Source organism: Glandiceps talaboti, chromosome 15 (assembly GCF_964340395.1).
Source record: "Glandiceps talaboti chromosome 15, keGlaTala1.1, whole genome shotgun sequence".
Classification (NCBI taxonomy): domain Eukaryota; kingdom Metazoa; phylum Hemichordata; class Enteropneusta; family Spengelidae; genus Glandiceps; species Glandiceps talaboti.
This window is the reverse complement of record NC_135563.1, coordinates 20364059-20379935: the sequence shown is the minus strand read 5'-3', so window position 1 is coordinate 20379935 and position 15877 is coordinate 20364059. Positions and strand designations below refer to the sequence as shown.

The following is a 15877-nucleotide window of genomic DNA, read 5'->3' as shown; positions in this document are numbered from 1 at the left end:
TTTCAAAGCTGCCACTTTACTATCCTTTAACACATCTTTTGAATATGATGGTGGGTTAAAATTTCCTGTAGGCAAATTTCTATTTATCATCGTAATAAAGACGGTATAGATTTACATATACAGGCCGGATCTACACAACTTTGAAAGTCACTATCTGACGTAATTTCTTTCTTGTGTCTCTAGGGGCATAAATTGATCATTAAATATAATGTAAGTACAGTTTTGTGTTTGTTATTTGATGTGACTTGTGCGCTGTATATAATTTATTACCTTGGTTGATAGGCAATTGTCGTGGAGAGGAAATTGTTTACGATCTCTACAGCTGCAGGATTTATTAGGTGCTTGTGTAAGATCTGCACTGACTGCCTTGTTGTGGGCTTTCACAGTACTTGCTGTATTTGGCATACAAAGTACTGTAACTGATTTTCACATTTAGACAAACTTTACTTAAATCACGGGAGTTGATTAATATAGATCATTCATTCGTGTGATGATGGATAAACGCTAAACAACAAACTTCCCCACTATTTCAAAATACAACTTATGTCATTTAAGATCGCTGTATCCAAATCTACCTTCGGGTTTCTTGGATAACTATGCGTTCCTATCATGCTCAGTATCGCATGCGTGCGAAATAATAATATGTTCTGCAATACATTAACTGTTATTGTCCGTTAAGTTTCAAATACACAACCTCTTTTATAACAAGAACAGTACATATCAATCCAAGAGTTGTACACACTATGATTATAACGAAATGCAGGACTTTAATTTGTAGACTTGTCTGGTTCCATTGTAACTTCAGGTAGAACACGCTCGGTAAAATAAGGCCAATCATCACACCACCCGTCGAACCTGTTAATAAAAACAAGAATAATATGTGATTTGATGATCACGTTCATTGAAATCTCTTCTAGTTATCGCGAATACAGGGCTTATGGTAATCAGCGAAACGAAACGAAACGAAACCAGGCTTGTGGTATTCAGCGAAACGAAACGAAACGAAAAGAAACGAAACAAGGCTTAAGGTATTCAGCGAAACGAGACGAAATGCAACGAAACAAACAGTAAATAAATAGTCTACTCAGTGATATCATTCACAGGCCAGATAGTCATACACCAGTAAGATAGCTAAAGTGGCGATCAATATCATAAAATGGGTCGACCTGATGATGCTCTGTGAACAAGACGAAAACTAGTCAGGGTCTTACATGTAAACCACTCACTTTGTTTAATTGTATCTGTTTAAGTGCGTCAGAAGAAACGGATACTGATAGAGATACTTTATTAAGCACATATGCAATGATATATTTTATACTTTAGCTCCCTAAGACTAGCAAGATCTCTTTCCATAAACAACAACAACAACAACAACAACAACAACAACAACAACAACAACAACAACAACAACATCTCCTGATGTGGCAGCATGATATAAAGACATTGTGACTGCTTGGCAAAGTTTTGCAGAACAGATAGCAACTATGTGCCTAACAACTGACTAATTCATTGAAGGGGTTTTGAAAGGAAATGTATTCCAATATGACATCAGTGCTAAGTATCTATACTAACTTGATGAAGTTATGGTGAAATTATTGTGAATTAGAACATGTCATAGGCCTCTAATAACTCCTTGTTGTTCTTATCCAATGGTTGCATAGGATATCATCATGGAATGTTAAGCGTATGACATGCACGTGCATTTCATGTCCATCAACTTTATGTTCGTTAGTGAGATGCAAATGATCTTTAGAACCATGTATGTCTACAGAATGCATAATATACACTCCGTATATGGATACACATACACATAAACTTACCTGCAAATGCGACCACATAAGAAAATGAGTCGTTCAGTAAAATAGCCATGATGGCGGTCAAAAGTACCAATGCTATCCTCACACTATTCCGCTTCCATGCTGCAACCTGAGAAAAGACAAATTTTCGTTGACAACATAATCCCATACATTAAATGTTAATTGGTGTGAAAAATAAGGTCCTTCAATTTATATATGTATTCCATATTTATTGTTGAACCTGGCCGGTGAATTGTATAATCAGTGATAGTTTATGTAATTCCTCTGCCACTCCAACCCAAATATCACAATTATCATTTTAGAGACCTGATCAACATGTTCAATAATTATTATCATCACATATCTATTACAGAATATCGATTTATCAATTTATCTGGGCTTTACAATGTATTGAGTAGAAATACACTTACAGTATGAGGCTTACTGGCATAGTTTGCTAATACTAACCGATTTCGGAATTGCTTCAGCCCCATGAAGCTGATTCTTAACTGCATCATCATCAACACAAAGACTTCGTTCTTCTTCAACACTGTTCGGACCACATATTTTGCCTGCATTTAGGTATAGAAGACAGTGAATCAGGTACTCTGGATCATAATGTAAGTATAAGTGTTCAAAATCTAAATTTGCAAAACTTACGATCAAATTTAAATTTTTGCCTTTACATCTGCTATCCATAGCATTTGAGAACGGGATATTGATTGACATTTATGCCTTTACATCTGCTATCCATAGCATTTGAGAACGGGATAATGATTGATTTAGCAGAATTTCAAAGAGTTGTCAATATCGTGCTTATGGCACTATTCACTTGAAATTATTACAATTAGATGGGCTGAGACGGAAATTGACGTTAGTTTGAATTGTAAATGCTACCCATTTTTACTCATGTTTTCCCATGATTCAAATAACAAGATAGCAATTTACATTAATTGATATCGGCCAACAGATTCGAAATTTACAAAGAGCAAGCAACCAATGAGAGTAAAGATGTAGTTATACGTATCAAGTATTTAAATACGAGGAATTTGAAATAAAATTTAGATTATTTGAGTAAGGACACACCCTAAAGACCAGAATCGACATATGTGCTTTTGATTTGAACATACTAAGGTTTGGACTCTGAGTGTTGGATTGTCAATCAAGCACGCATGATCAAAGATGGAAGAAGTGATAACCCATAACGAGTTCTTGCTATAAAAGTGGTCTTGTTTTAGGCATAATTATTTGCATACATTTTTTGAGCATTTACTTACTTACCCACAGAATAATCTTGTTATTGTTATGTTGTTACAAAATATACAGGCATTTGGCGTTTTCTAAGGGCATGGTCATGGTTGCTAGGGCCAACTGGGTCGATGTTTTTTTAAACAACATATGCAGAATAACACTTCTAGAAACATTCCACCAAATTTCAGCCCCATCCACCAAGTAGTTTTTTAGAAATAAGTTTTTGACTAAACTTCCCATTTTAACCCAATTTGCGAATCAATGAGATCCTCTGGTTGAGGTCCTGAATAGTTTTTCATCTGCACCCCTGAAAACATCTCCACGAAATTTCAGCCTTGTGTGCCAAGTGATTTCTGAATGAACGATTTCTGATCAAAATGACATATTTTAGAGCTAATTTGAATTCCACTGCTGGGATCACTCCACTACATTTCAGAGTAATCTGACCAGTGGTTTTTTATTTTAAATCTTTTATACCGAATATCACATTTTTAACCCAAAGCCCACGCTATCATTTCATTTGTACAATTTCCCATCTACACACTATGAGAAATGTCACCAACATATACCAAGGCAATCGGTTTGGCAGATTTTGACATTAAGTCATTCACACACACACACACACACACACACACACACACACACACACACACACAGAGAGAGAGACACACACACACAAGACAGACAGACAGACAGACAGACTGACAGACAGACAGACAGACAATTCATCATAACACTACTGAACCTCAATTCGGTTGTGCTAAAACGTACCTTCGGTAAAGAGGATCTTTTCGATGACTTCAATCAACGGCTGCATTTGCATGGGATATGTCAATGACACAGTTAGAAACAAGGCGATTTGGAGGAAGATCAGAAGCTCAGAACTAGTACGGTTGGTCAAGTTGTCAAGAATCACTTGCTCAGTATCATTTCCAAAGACAAGATAGCCAAGTACACCTATCATTATCAACAGTGTTGAGTAGGTGGTGATTACGATACTGAGAAATATCGGAAATCGCTCTCGGTGTCCCACCATGCTGCTTTCTATTGGGATAATCTGTGAATATCAACAGTTCTATTATGTATTTCGGGAAAATGAAAAACAATAGAGAAAAAAGTTTTATGCTGACTTGTAAGTACCCGCAAGATGTTGGAAACTGTATCAACTTTGCAACCCTTGTGATAAATCGACCCACGTACATGTATTAAGTTCGGTACCCACATAATGTTACGTGCAAATTAACCCATATGTACGGTGGCCCACAGGTGACAGACGAAAACTTAATTTGTGCTATAAATAATTGATTTTTGAGGGCAAAATATTTAATAAAAGGGTAACACTTTTATTTCATACGACAAAACATTAATTTCTTGGGTCAATATAGAAATATCAAAGCAAAAAACTACAATTTCTGTGACAAATAAATTCTTTTTACAGAGCAGAAAATTAATTTGCGAAACGAAAATTTTTATTCGTGTGGCCCAAACTTTATTTTCGAGTAATAACATTTAAGTTGCGGGATAAAATGTTTAATTGTTGGTGCAATGTTTGAAACATTAGAACCGGTTTTTCTAAAGTTTTCTAACAAGACTTAAAATTCCTCATTGGAAACTATTAATCCTTAGAGCAGTACACCAAGTTTTCGTGAAAAAACTCTAAATTTGTGGAAAAAGTATTTAAATGTCAAGCCGGAATATGAATTTAAGTCCCTTACAATCTTATACTCTGACTGCAGAAACAACATTTGTCACCATACAACCTCCTTTTCTAATCGACGAGATTTACTTAACACAGGATGCAACATTAATGTTTGGGGACGAAACATTAATACGCGAGGACAAAACTTTCTTTTTGCTTGACGGAAGTTGGACTGCGTGACGGAAATTGATTTTTCTCCCACAATCCTTGGCACACTCTTGGCGGCTATTTCAACTTCGCGACCAGCACTATATCTGATCATGTCAAGTGGTAAACACATCAATTGTTTCCAGTGTATAAATAGGTTGTTTTTTTAAAGATAATAAAGGACGGAAACACCAATCCCATCAATACTGGACCGATCGCATTCTCAAGCTTAAGAATTAAAAGTTATTATTGAAAATGACAGTGTCCTGTGGAATAGTTATAGAATATATATCATGAGAGTTGGACCCTGAATGCACAACACCTCGAAAAACAGACAAACTAAAAACGAAGAATGTACCTCTGCCCTATACATTCCGACACTGATCTAGGTACTGAGAATGGTACTGTGGCTGTAATATAGTGCTTTGGTTTGGGATGACCCAAATGCTCATAGATATGTGACTTCACAACATAATCACAGAATTGAGGCCTGTTATCGAGAGATTACAAAGAGTATTTCAGTTCTGAATTTATGGCAGGGGGTCTGAGGACAAATGGGGGGGGGGCATTAAATTAGAGGTTTTAAGGGAGAGGGACATGGAAATTCTGATCGTTTGAAAGGGGAGGGGCACGAAATATTTAGCTCATGATTTGAACCAAAGTACACCTCGGGAGTGGTCGTTTACCGAGTACATTTGAACATTTCTTGCAGCTTTGCCACAATTAATTCAAAAGCCTACAGTCAGTGATAAGATGGGTGATTACTATATATTAATGTGTTTGTGTATGCCTTAATCTCCCTCCCTCCGTCTGTCTGTCTGTCTGTCTGTCTGTCTGTCTGTCTGTCTGTCTGTCTGTCTGTCTGTCTGTCTGTCTGTCTGTCTGTTTGTTTGTCTGTCTGTCTATCTGTCTGTCTGTCTGCCTGCCTGCCTGTCTCTATCTCTGTCTGTCTGTCTGTCTGTCTGTCTGTCTGTCTGTCTGTCTGTCTGTCTGTCTGTCTGTCTGTATGTATGTATGTATGTATGTATGTATGTATGTATGTATGTATGTATGTATGTATGTATGTATGTATGTATGTATGTATGTATGTATGTATGTATGTATGTAAAGAAATGCATAAGGAACTAATAAACCAGTCCGTATATATAGCTGTTAAATCCGACGTTTCGAATAAATATTCTTTTTCAAAGGAAAAATTGGCGAGACAGAGAAATGCCAGGTGAAAACCCGAACATTTCTAAATATAATATATATGTATGTATGTATGTATGTATGTATGTATGTATGTATGTATGTATGTATGTATGTATGTATGTATGTATGTATGTATGTATGTATGTATGTATGTATGTATGTATGTGTGTGTGTGTGTGTGTCTGTCTGTCTGTCTCTCCCTCTGTCTCTTCTGTCTGTCTGTCTGTCTGTCTGTCTGTCTGTCTATCTGTCTGTCTGTCTGTATGTATGTATGTATGTATGTATGTATGTATGTATGTGTGTGTGTGTGTGTGTGTCTGTCTGTCTGTCTGTCTGTCTGTCTGTCTGCCTGCCTGCCTGTCTGCCTGTCTCTATCTCTGTCTGTCTGTCTGTCTGTCTGTCTGCCTGTCTGTCTGTCTGTCTGTCTGTCTGTCTGTATGTATGTATGTATGTATGTATGTATGTGTCTGTCTGTCTGTCTGTCTGTCTCTCCCTCTGTCTCTTCTGTCTGTCTGTCAGTCTGTCTGTCTGTCTGTCTATCTGTATGTATGTATGTATGTATGTATGTATGTATGTATGTGTGTGTGTGTATGTATGTATGTCTGTCTGTCTGTCTGTCTGTCTGTCTGGCTGGCTGGCTGGCTGGCTGGCTGGCTGGCCGGCCGGCCGTCCGTCCGTCCGTCCGTGTCTCTCTCTCTCTCTCTCTCTCTCTCTCTCTCTCTCTCTCTCTCTCTCTCTCTCTCTCTCTCTCTCTCTTTTTTTTTTTCTCGCTCTCTAAGTTTATGCCAGTAATGGTTTTCTTATCTTTATCATCCGTTATTATAAAAAAGCACACTGTGGGAGAGAAACCCCTCCCATACCCTCCCCACAAGCTATCATGGGTGATGCTGTTTCTACCCAAATCAAATTGAAAGAAAAAACCCTGCTGGCCAAGTATTTCAAAGTGTAGGTTACAGCCCAATGTAAGACATTTTGTTGCATCTATTTGGGTAATGAAATTTTAAATCTCTTATATTGTAATGTATGGACGCTGAAGTGGATTGTCACTTTTATTTTAATGCAGTGTACCATATAGTTGTACGGAAGTGGGGGGGGGGGGTTATAATTATACATAATAAAATGTGTCCGGGGGTTACGAAAATTATTTGGGGGGCTACGAAATTCTTTTGACCAAAATATTTTCTCTCCCCCCCCCCCTCCTCCCTGCCGTAAATTCTAACCGTAGCCTTATGTGATGAATAGCCGTGACATTACCCAACCCAATGATTAAGAGGACGCTTTAAAGTTCCAGAAAGATCTTGTAAACATTTGGCATTTGAGATGAGGGGCATACATGTGGGTATAATAAATCTGATGGCACGGGTGCCTGCAACATGACAATCGCGCAAACATAATAATTACCCCCGTGTTTTGCTTTAGAAGTCAAAATGCCGCGTGAATCCATAGCAATTTAAAAGTGTTTTTTTCAATGTCCATAAATAAAACCAGTTATCAGTACATTGTAAATGACATTTCGTCTTATAAGTACTTTTTAAAGTTTTGGTAGTGTGTTAACGTGGGCAAAGTAGTAATGATATGAATACATAAAAACAATGGGTGAATCTCAATTATAGATCTTGATGAAACTAACTTCCTTTTTTCCAAGGGATTTTGTTTACAGATTCTTTTGATTTCATTGTATGTAAGAGGTATCTCTGAAGTAATTCATGATGTATTGAAGAATAAGCTTACTTGGCTAAACATCGAAAAATGTCGGTTTCAAAGTATTCATTTTAGCAATAAATAAAAAGAAAAGATGCTATAGTTTGCAGAGTGAACAGCGCCATCAGGCGACTAAACTAAGAAAATATACAATACCGTCATTGATGTGTATTGTAACACAATTTTAACTTTTTAAGGTGCTTATATTAATTGTCTTTTCAAAAGTTGGAGTCCATTTTCCCAATGGAAAGTGAAAATCTCATTTTTGACATCAATTTCTTATATTGGGAGCATACATCACAATACATCATGGCCTTTTAATAGTACATGTTTTGCGTGTGATTAAAGTTGGTGATTAGATCAAATTGTACTGAATGCTGATGCTTCCCAAGGTTGCGTGTTGTCACCAACATTATTTTCAATTTGTACTGATCACATGAGATGTAATTCTGCAATAAGTTGTCTGTTTAAATTTGCCGATGACATGGCACTTGTTCGTCTGTTACTTGATGAAGCTCTTTAGCTGAATATTTTAAAGAATTGGTGTAAAGACAGCTTTTTAGAAATGAATGTTTCAAAAACAAAATAATTAGTTGTAGCACATAAAGTAACTGACAATTTACACCTGTATCAATGAATGGAGACTCTGTTGAAGTTGTTACTAGTTTCAAATACCTTGGGTCAATTCTCGATGGCAAGCTCTCCTTCGCCGAAAACACAGACTATATTGCGAAAATGGCCCAACAGAGACTATATCTCCTTAAAGTCATTCGATGTCAGTCAGAACGTACTGCAATTAGTGTATAGATCTATTATTGAAAGTGTTTTGACTTTCAATATAATCTTTTGGTATGGTAATCTCACGGTTGAAAACAAGAGTAAACTTTGTCGTATTGTAAACACAGCAGAGAAGATCATTGGCTGTCGTCAAACAACACTGGCATGTCATTATCATACGGCAGTTAACAGGACAGCCCAGAAAATAGTCAATGATTATATGCACCCCTTACATAATTCTTTCACTAAGCTCCCATCTGGTCGCCGTTACAGCATGCCTCTTGCAAGGAAAAACCTTTTTAAAAAATCGTTCGTTCCAACAGCTGTGTCTATTTTAAACTCACTGTAAAGTCCTTTTAAACTCACTGTATATATATGTATATATTGTACTTGTGTAAATTGTGTTTTGGGCCGAAAGACAAATTTCCGCATTCATATACGAATGATAAAGTTATTGAATTGAATTGAATTGAATTGAATTGAAACAAACAGACAGACAGACAGACAGACAGACAGACAGACAGACAGACAGACAGACAGACAGACAGACAGACAGACAGACAGACAGAGAAAAAACATTTATATACTGGAAACAATTGATGTGTTTACCACTTGACATGATCAGATATAGTGCTGGTCGCGAAGTTGAAATAGCCGCCAAGAGTGTGCCGAGGATTGTGGGAGAAAAATCAATTTCCGTCACGCAGTCCAACTTCCGTCAAGCAAAAAGAAAGTTTTGTCCTCGCGTATTAATGTTTCGTCCCCAAACATTAATGTTGCATCCTGTGTTAAGTAAATCTCGTCGATTAGAAAAGGAGGTTGTATGGTGACAAATGTTGTTTCTGCAGTCAGAGTATAAGATTGTAAGGGACTTAAATTCATATTCCGGCTTGACATTTAAATACTTTTTCCACAAATTTATAGTTTTTTCACGAAAACTTGGTGTACTGCTCTAAGGATTAATAGTTTCCAATGAGGAATTTTAAGTCTTGTTAGAAAACTTTAGAAAAACCGGTTCTAATGTTTCAAACATTGCACCAACAATTAAACATTTTATCCCGCAACTTAAATGTTATTACTCGAAAATAAAGTTTGGGCCACACGAATAAAAATTTTCGTTTCGCAAATTAATTTTCTGCTCTGTAAAAAGAATTTATTTGTCACAGAAATTGTAGTTTTTTGCTTTGATATTTCTATATTGACCCAAGAAATTAATGTTTTGTCGTATGAAATAAAAGTGTTACCCTTTTATTAAATATTTTGCCCTCAAAAATCAATTATTTATAGCACAAATTAAGTTTTCGTCTGTCACCTGTGGGCCACCGTACATATGTTATGTGGTAATAATCCATAAAGTGTTAAGGGCAAATTAACCCATGTGATAGGCAAGCAAAGTATTGCAAGCAAATCGACCGATATTCATAACTTAACTACCCATGAGGTGTAGCAAGCAATATATTAATCCATGTGTTACATGTAAGTACCAAAATACTGCCCTAACGATGTCTTGAGTAATGAACCAGATTATATGTGTAAATAGATTGCACGGAAGGGATTCTACGTTGTAATGAATCATATATCTTGGCGGGGATTAATGATCGAACAATCTTTAGTTAATATGTAAATAAACCATTAAGATAGCTATATCAACGTCACGTGTAGTTTGGTATTACATGTACCAATGTGTGCACCAATGCAACTAGAAATATTGCTTATAAGCTTACATACTGTGCGCGCTAAGAAACAACACACTTACCATTGCAGTGGCTTCATATGTACTTATCACCTGCCCAAACATTATGAGAAAAGACTGCCAGTTGAACAATACAACATCGTCACTAACAACTTGTAAAGCTTGAAAAAAACGAACAAGAGGTATTTTGAATCAGGAAAGATATACTCACTAGTATTTGTAGCCCCAACAAACTCCACAAACGAACAACACAGAAAAACGATCATGAAATGGAAAGTAAATCTCGAAAAAAATGGTATTGGCTATAAATCGAAGCACGAATGTCAAATATACATGTATTCATCATTAAAATTGTGTTACCTGGCAACCCAAACACACAATATCGTAAATAGAACCAAATATACTCTGGCAGTTCAGAGTGGTGATTTAAATACATATTATACACAGAGACGCATGCACAAATGCGCGCAAGCAGCCGCACACACACACACACACACACACACACACACACACAGACAGACAGACAGACGAAGTAAAGCACATGGAGTTTTTGTTTGTACAACATTCAGGGTAGAACGGCGTCGGCTTTGAATAAAACATTTGTACTTGATACCCCCACACAAGTTACCATTCATGAAAGACCAATCATAACTCGGAGACATTAAACATAAAATTCAAGCGTCAAGGAATAATTCGATAGAACAATTTACCTGTTATGAGAACAACTGTGATGGTTACCAATGCCATAGCACCTGCAGATAAGGACACACTACTGACGATACCAAAATCACGAATGTTCCGCAGAAGTGATAATAATATTAGGATAGGTAATGGAACCAAAACCCATAAATAACATATCTTTGTGTCATCATCATCATCATCATCAACAACAGGTTGGTCTGTACTACTCTCTAATAAGTTACTATGTCGTAAAGCATCGTCAAGGCTGAGGTCAAAAGAACCAGGAACGTTTATATTATTATTGTCTTGTATGCGTTCACTTGATTTGTCATCGTTTGCTTTCCTAGTGACAATTCCATCGATACCACTCATGTAATTTCTTCTTACAACAGCTGCTGTGAGAGTATTTGATATATTTTCAAACTTCCATCCACTGGGATCTAGGCCACTTTGTGCAAGGTTGTAGAAAATCATGGTTTCATTTACTACTGCTGGAGTCTCCGTGGTTATTGGTTGGTGACCAATACAGAAGAATGATGTTAGTACACCGCCTAAAAACACTAAATATCCCACACAAAATGAAAACTGGGATACACACAGGGAGATGTCAACAACTGCTTTACCAATTTTTCCAAAGGAAAACTGTGCTATATCCATGTACGTCAAATGTCTTTCAAGATATTCCAGAGCTTCTTCATCACTTTCTTCGTCATTTGGTGGTGCACTTGCTTGCAATCTCTGAACAACAATTTTCTTACACTTGATGATTACAAGACAAGCGTGATAAAATAAGCTAACTACCATGATAATTTGGAGAAGTCCAAGCTGAAATGAAATATGTGGATTATCACTACATTACAATGCGATAAAGTAATACAATCTAGGGGCTGGAAATTGTTATTGGCAGGGTGGGGGTGACGTTTTTGATAGGGTAGGATCATTGTGGAAAGCACCACTTGAAATGGGGGGGGGGTGGGGGTCACAACGGAAAACAACAGGATAAGTGTATTTGATATTTCGGAGTCATGAAATGATTCTGAAAAACTATAAATCGTCAAAGTGTTATACTGTGGGACGGGTGTACCTCCATTTACAGGCCATTGCATGTTAGTGGTCACTGGCTATATGTTTGGTACAACCACACAGAAACCAATATGAAACTTTACATGCTACACTTTCAGATAGTAAGATTGAATGAATGTGTCACCATGCAGACATCAAATGGCTTTTTATATTTGCAATCATACATTACCCCCCCCCCCACACACACGCACTTCCTGCATTCTGAGTATGTACATATTATTGTATGGTACACTACATCAAAATAACAATGTCAATCGACTTCAGCGTCCATACCTAATAAGATATTTCTTTATAAATGTTGACTTTGCAATGAGATGTCTCACATTGAGCTGTAACCTATACTTTGAGATACTTATCAAGCAGGATTTCTCCCTTCAATTTTGATTCTGGGCAGAAACAGTATCCTATGATCGTCAGAAGGGAAGGTATGGAAGGGTGTCCCCTCCCACGATGAGCAGTTAAAAAATAAGGGCATGAAGGAGGCCATTTAGATATATAAAATGTCAAACCGTAAACATTATTGAAAGCCATACTTAAGAGTTCTTGGAAATTGTCTTCAATACATTATTATATGGTTATATTGTGTATATTTTAACAAATGAAGACATATTAAGGAAAACACACACATTCGCTTCGTTATCGAATGCCTTTAAGTACATGGTAGGTAAACGAAGTGAATAGTTTTGCAAACTTACAGGATTTTTTTCAAAAAGTCCATTTTACACACACACACAAACACACACACACATTACCTGTCTCCTTGTCTCTGTCTGTCTGTCTCCGTCTCCCCTCTCTCTCTTTTTCTCTGTCTGTCTGTCTGTCTGTCTGTCTGTCTGTCTGTCTGTCTGTCTGTCTGTCTGTCCGTCTCTGTCGGTCTCCGTCTCTGCCTGCCTGTGTTCCTCTGTCTCTGCCTCTCTGTCTCTCTCTCTCACGCTCTCTCTGTCTCTGTCTCTGTCTGTCTGAATCACAGGGCCCGATGTAGAAAGCTATCCTTTCTAAAAAAAAACAAGTATTGCATATACCGATATTTTGTACAGCTTTCCGTGAAACTTTGAAAATATAGAGCACTGTAGAGTCAATATAACAATATAGCTTACAATTATTCCACTCTTTCGTATTCCATACGGTATTGACAAGAAAAAGGCACCGAAAAATGTTTTATACAGGTTTGCAAAGTCAGCACAGCATTTTAAAAATCCAGGTTTCGGTGTCTGCACATGCACTCTGAAAAATACAAAATAAACAAAAATAAAGGCACAAATATAATACCATTATCCATGCCAGTGCCTGTCCATTTTCACTAGTATAACATGGAAATTGGGTCGTGAAAGAACATTTGAAAGACATTATTTGTTCAAATGTACTTGAATGTATTGGCACTTGACGTGACGGAAAGTTACATCGTCAAATGGGTTACGCGGTTTAGAAAGAAAAAGGACAATCAATAAAAAAAATATTAAACTGTAGTCAAAGCTATAACAAAAAGCAACAACAAACAAAATTAATGGTAAACAAAGAGGACAAAAAACTTTAAAACACAGTTATATATACACAAACAGACATCATGAGACGTTAGGGGCGAGATCAATAGTTCAATGTATGATACCTTACTTTGGAGTGGTTGAAATGTATACAATATAGCCATACAGTTGTATACTAATGTATTCAGAATGAAATTGGTGTATTGGTCTTTTCTTATTGTGTATGGGCAGTGAAGTCGATTGCCACTGTTATTTTAACATAGTGTACCATAGAATTGTACATCTCCAGAGTGTGGGAAGCGTGTGTGTGTGTGTGTGTGTGTGTGTGTGTGTGTGTGTGTGTGTGGTGTGGTACTGTATAATTACACATACTACAAGCTGTGGAGCCGGGGGGGGGACTACGAAAATTCTTGAGTGCAGGGGGGGGGGGTGACATTTTTGACTAAAATATTTTCTCCCCAGCCCCCGCCATAAATTCTGACCGCAGCCTCTTCTTGTACTTATGCAATTTTACAATAGCATGTTTGATTTGGTGAGTACTTTTCATATTCACAGGGAACTTTGCACACACCTGTAGCATTCACATACTTAGGACAGGTTGTGCGCATAGCTGTACCAGCTCAGTGGAGCCACGGGGACTGTACCAGCTATGTGTACAATATTCCTGTAACAGCTCTGGCCAGCACACTAGGTGTACCATACCTAGATTTGACAGATGTGTAACTGGTATGCCAACATCAATGTAACATGGATGTTAAAAATAATAATGCAGCATAGGTTTTTATAACACCCGCTTGCACAAGCTTAACCCCACATGTACCAGGGTTGTGGAGAAATATACCCTGGAACGGGGCTGCGAGGCACACTGTGCGCTGGTACATATACATGTATTTGCTCTTCTTCCTAGCACTAGTATGTGGCCACATCCTAGCGCTGGGATGTGCACATCCAAGTGCTGAGATGTACAAGGTTCCCTGTCTTTGAATCACCAAACGTACTGACTACACTATTGCTTTCATTTTTGTTTGTTTTGAATGTTATTCACGTATTCACATATAGCCTACATAAGTTAAGAGGTTATCTAACAAGTTACATTGTACTTGTCTTTTACACAGCAGTACGTTAATCAGCTACTGTGGACACGCCATTCTCAACAAATGACGAGAAGTGAACACTGTCATTTTACACAATATATTAAAGTTAGGCAAATAATTATACAATCATAGTAGATGTGGACATAAACTTACCCTTTCCTTGATTCGTCATCCATGTTGTGCTCTGTTTGACGTTTGCTTGAACGACATATGCAGGAGTATATGTGTTTTTTATGGTGTGAATGATCATCCCGGCGTCGTGTATAGACTTGCTTTCAATCACAGAAAAATGCTGTTAATTTCCCATGTTGTCTATTGAAACCCGTTTTCCGCACACAGTTTACGATTCAACACTGCATATCATTATAGACTTCTATTGTTCTTTCAAACTTTTAACAGAGTTTTATTTAGTGCATTCACTTTACCGAATACTTTAGCCAAGATGTGTTAGTAGTGCAGCGTAACATTGTACATATTTGTATGCACGAAGTGGAACCTCGGATTTCCGAACACATAACTTCAGGTGATTGGAACTCTTGAATTCGTATTCATTATTAGCTTTTACAAAGGTCAAGTTGGCAAAGCAGTCTCTTTGTTAAAACATAGATGTATTAGGGGAGACCCTCGGGGAGACCCTAATACATCCATGGTTAAAACAATAGGAAATGTTGTCCTTTGTATAGAAATACATTTCAAAACTCTGCCACAATAAACGTGTCAAGTGATTAGATTCACCTCTCGAAATCATTGGTACAAAACTGTATGTGAGTAATGGGAAATAACCTCTAACATGGTCATATTACTATTACTACTACTACTACTACTACCACTGCTGCTGCTACTACTATTACTACTACTACTACTACTACTACTACTACTACTACTACTACTACTACTACTACTATAGCATCAGGGATTCATTGACAAGTGAATGAAAATTCAAAAAATGCATGCAAATATGTCTAGCAACATGCTAGACTACACCCATATGGGCCATATATCAACAGCCAAATGGTCGCGTATATTGCAAAGATAACAACAGGCTGGGTTGGATCATAGACAGTGGAGGGGATGTCTATGATGCAACTTGATAGTCATTCAGCAAATGAACACCTATACCTAGCATGGATCAGCATGTGAGTATAAACATTAAAAAAAAACTGTACAGTTGTGCTACAATGCCATTGGCGCTATTTTTATATAATACTTTCTCACTGTGCTCAAAGCGAGCGCTTTACAAAATTATTACCCGGGCCCTGGCAAAGATGTATAGAGGCACT

General features: G+C 37.3%; 1 protein-coding gene across 1 annotated transcript; it reads right to left on the bottom strand.

Moving 5' to 3' along the window:
* Positions 1-664: 664 nt before the first annotated feature.
* LOC144446320 (uncharacterized) lies at positions 665-14773 on the bottom strand. Its single transcript, XM_078136068.1, has 8 exons — positions 14751-14773; positions 13120-13246; positions 10969-11764; positions 10322-10419; positions 3819-4104; positions 2265-2368; positions 1821-1926; positions 665-855 (listed from the first exon to the last, which is right to left on the bottom strand). Exons 1-8 carry the CDS (start codon positions 14771-14773, stop codon positions 665-667), a joined length of 1731 nt encoding a protein of 576 aa, XP_077992194.1.
* Between the last annotated feature and the right edge of the window lie 1104 nt (positions 14774-15877).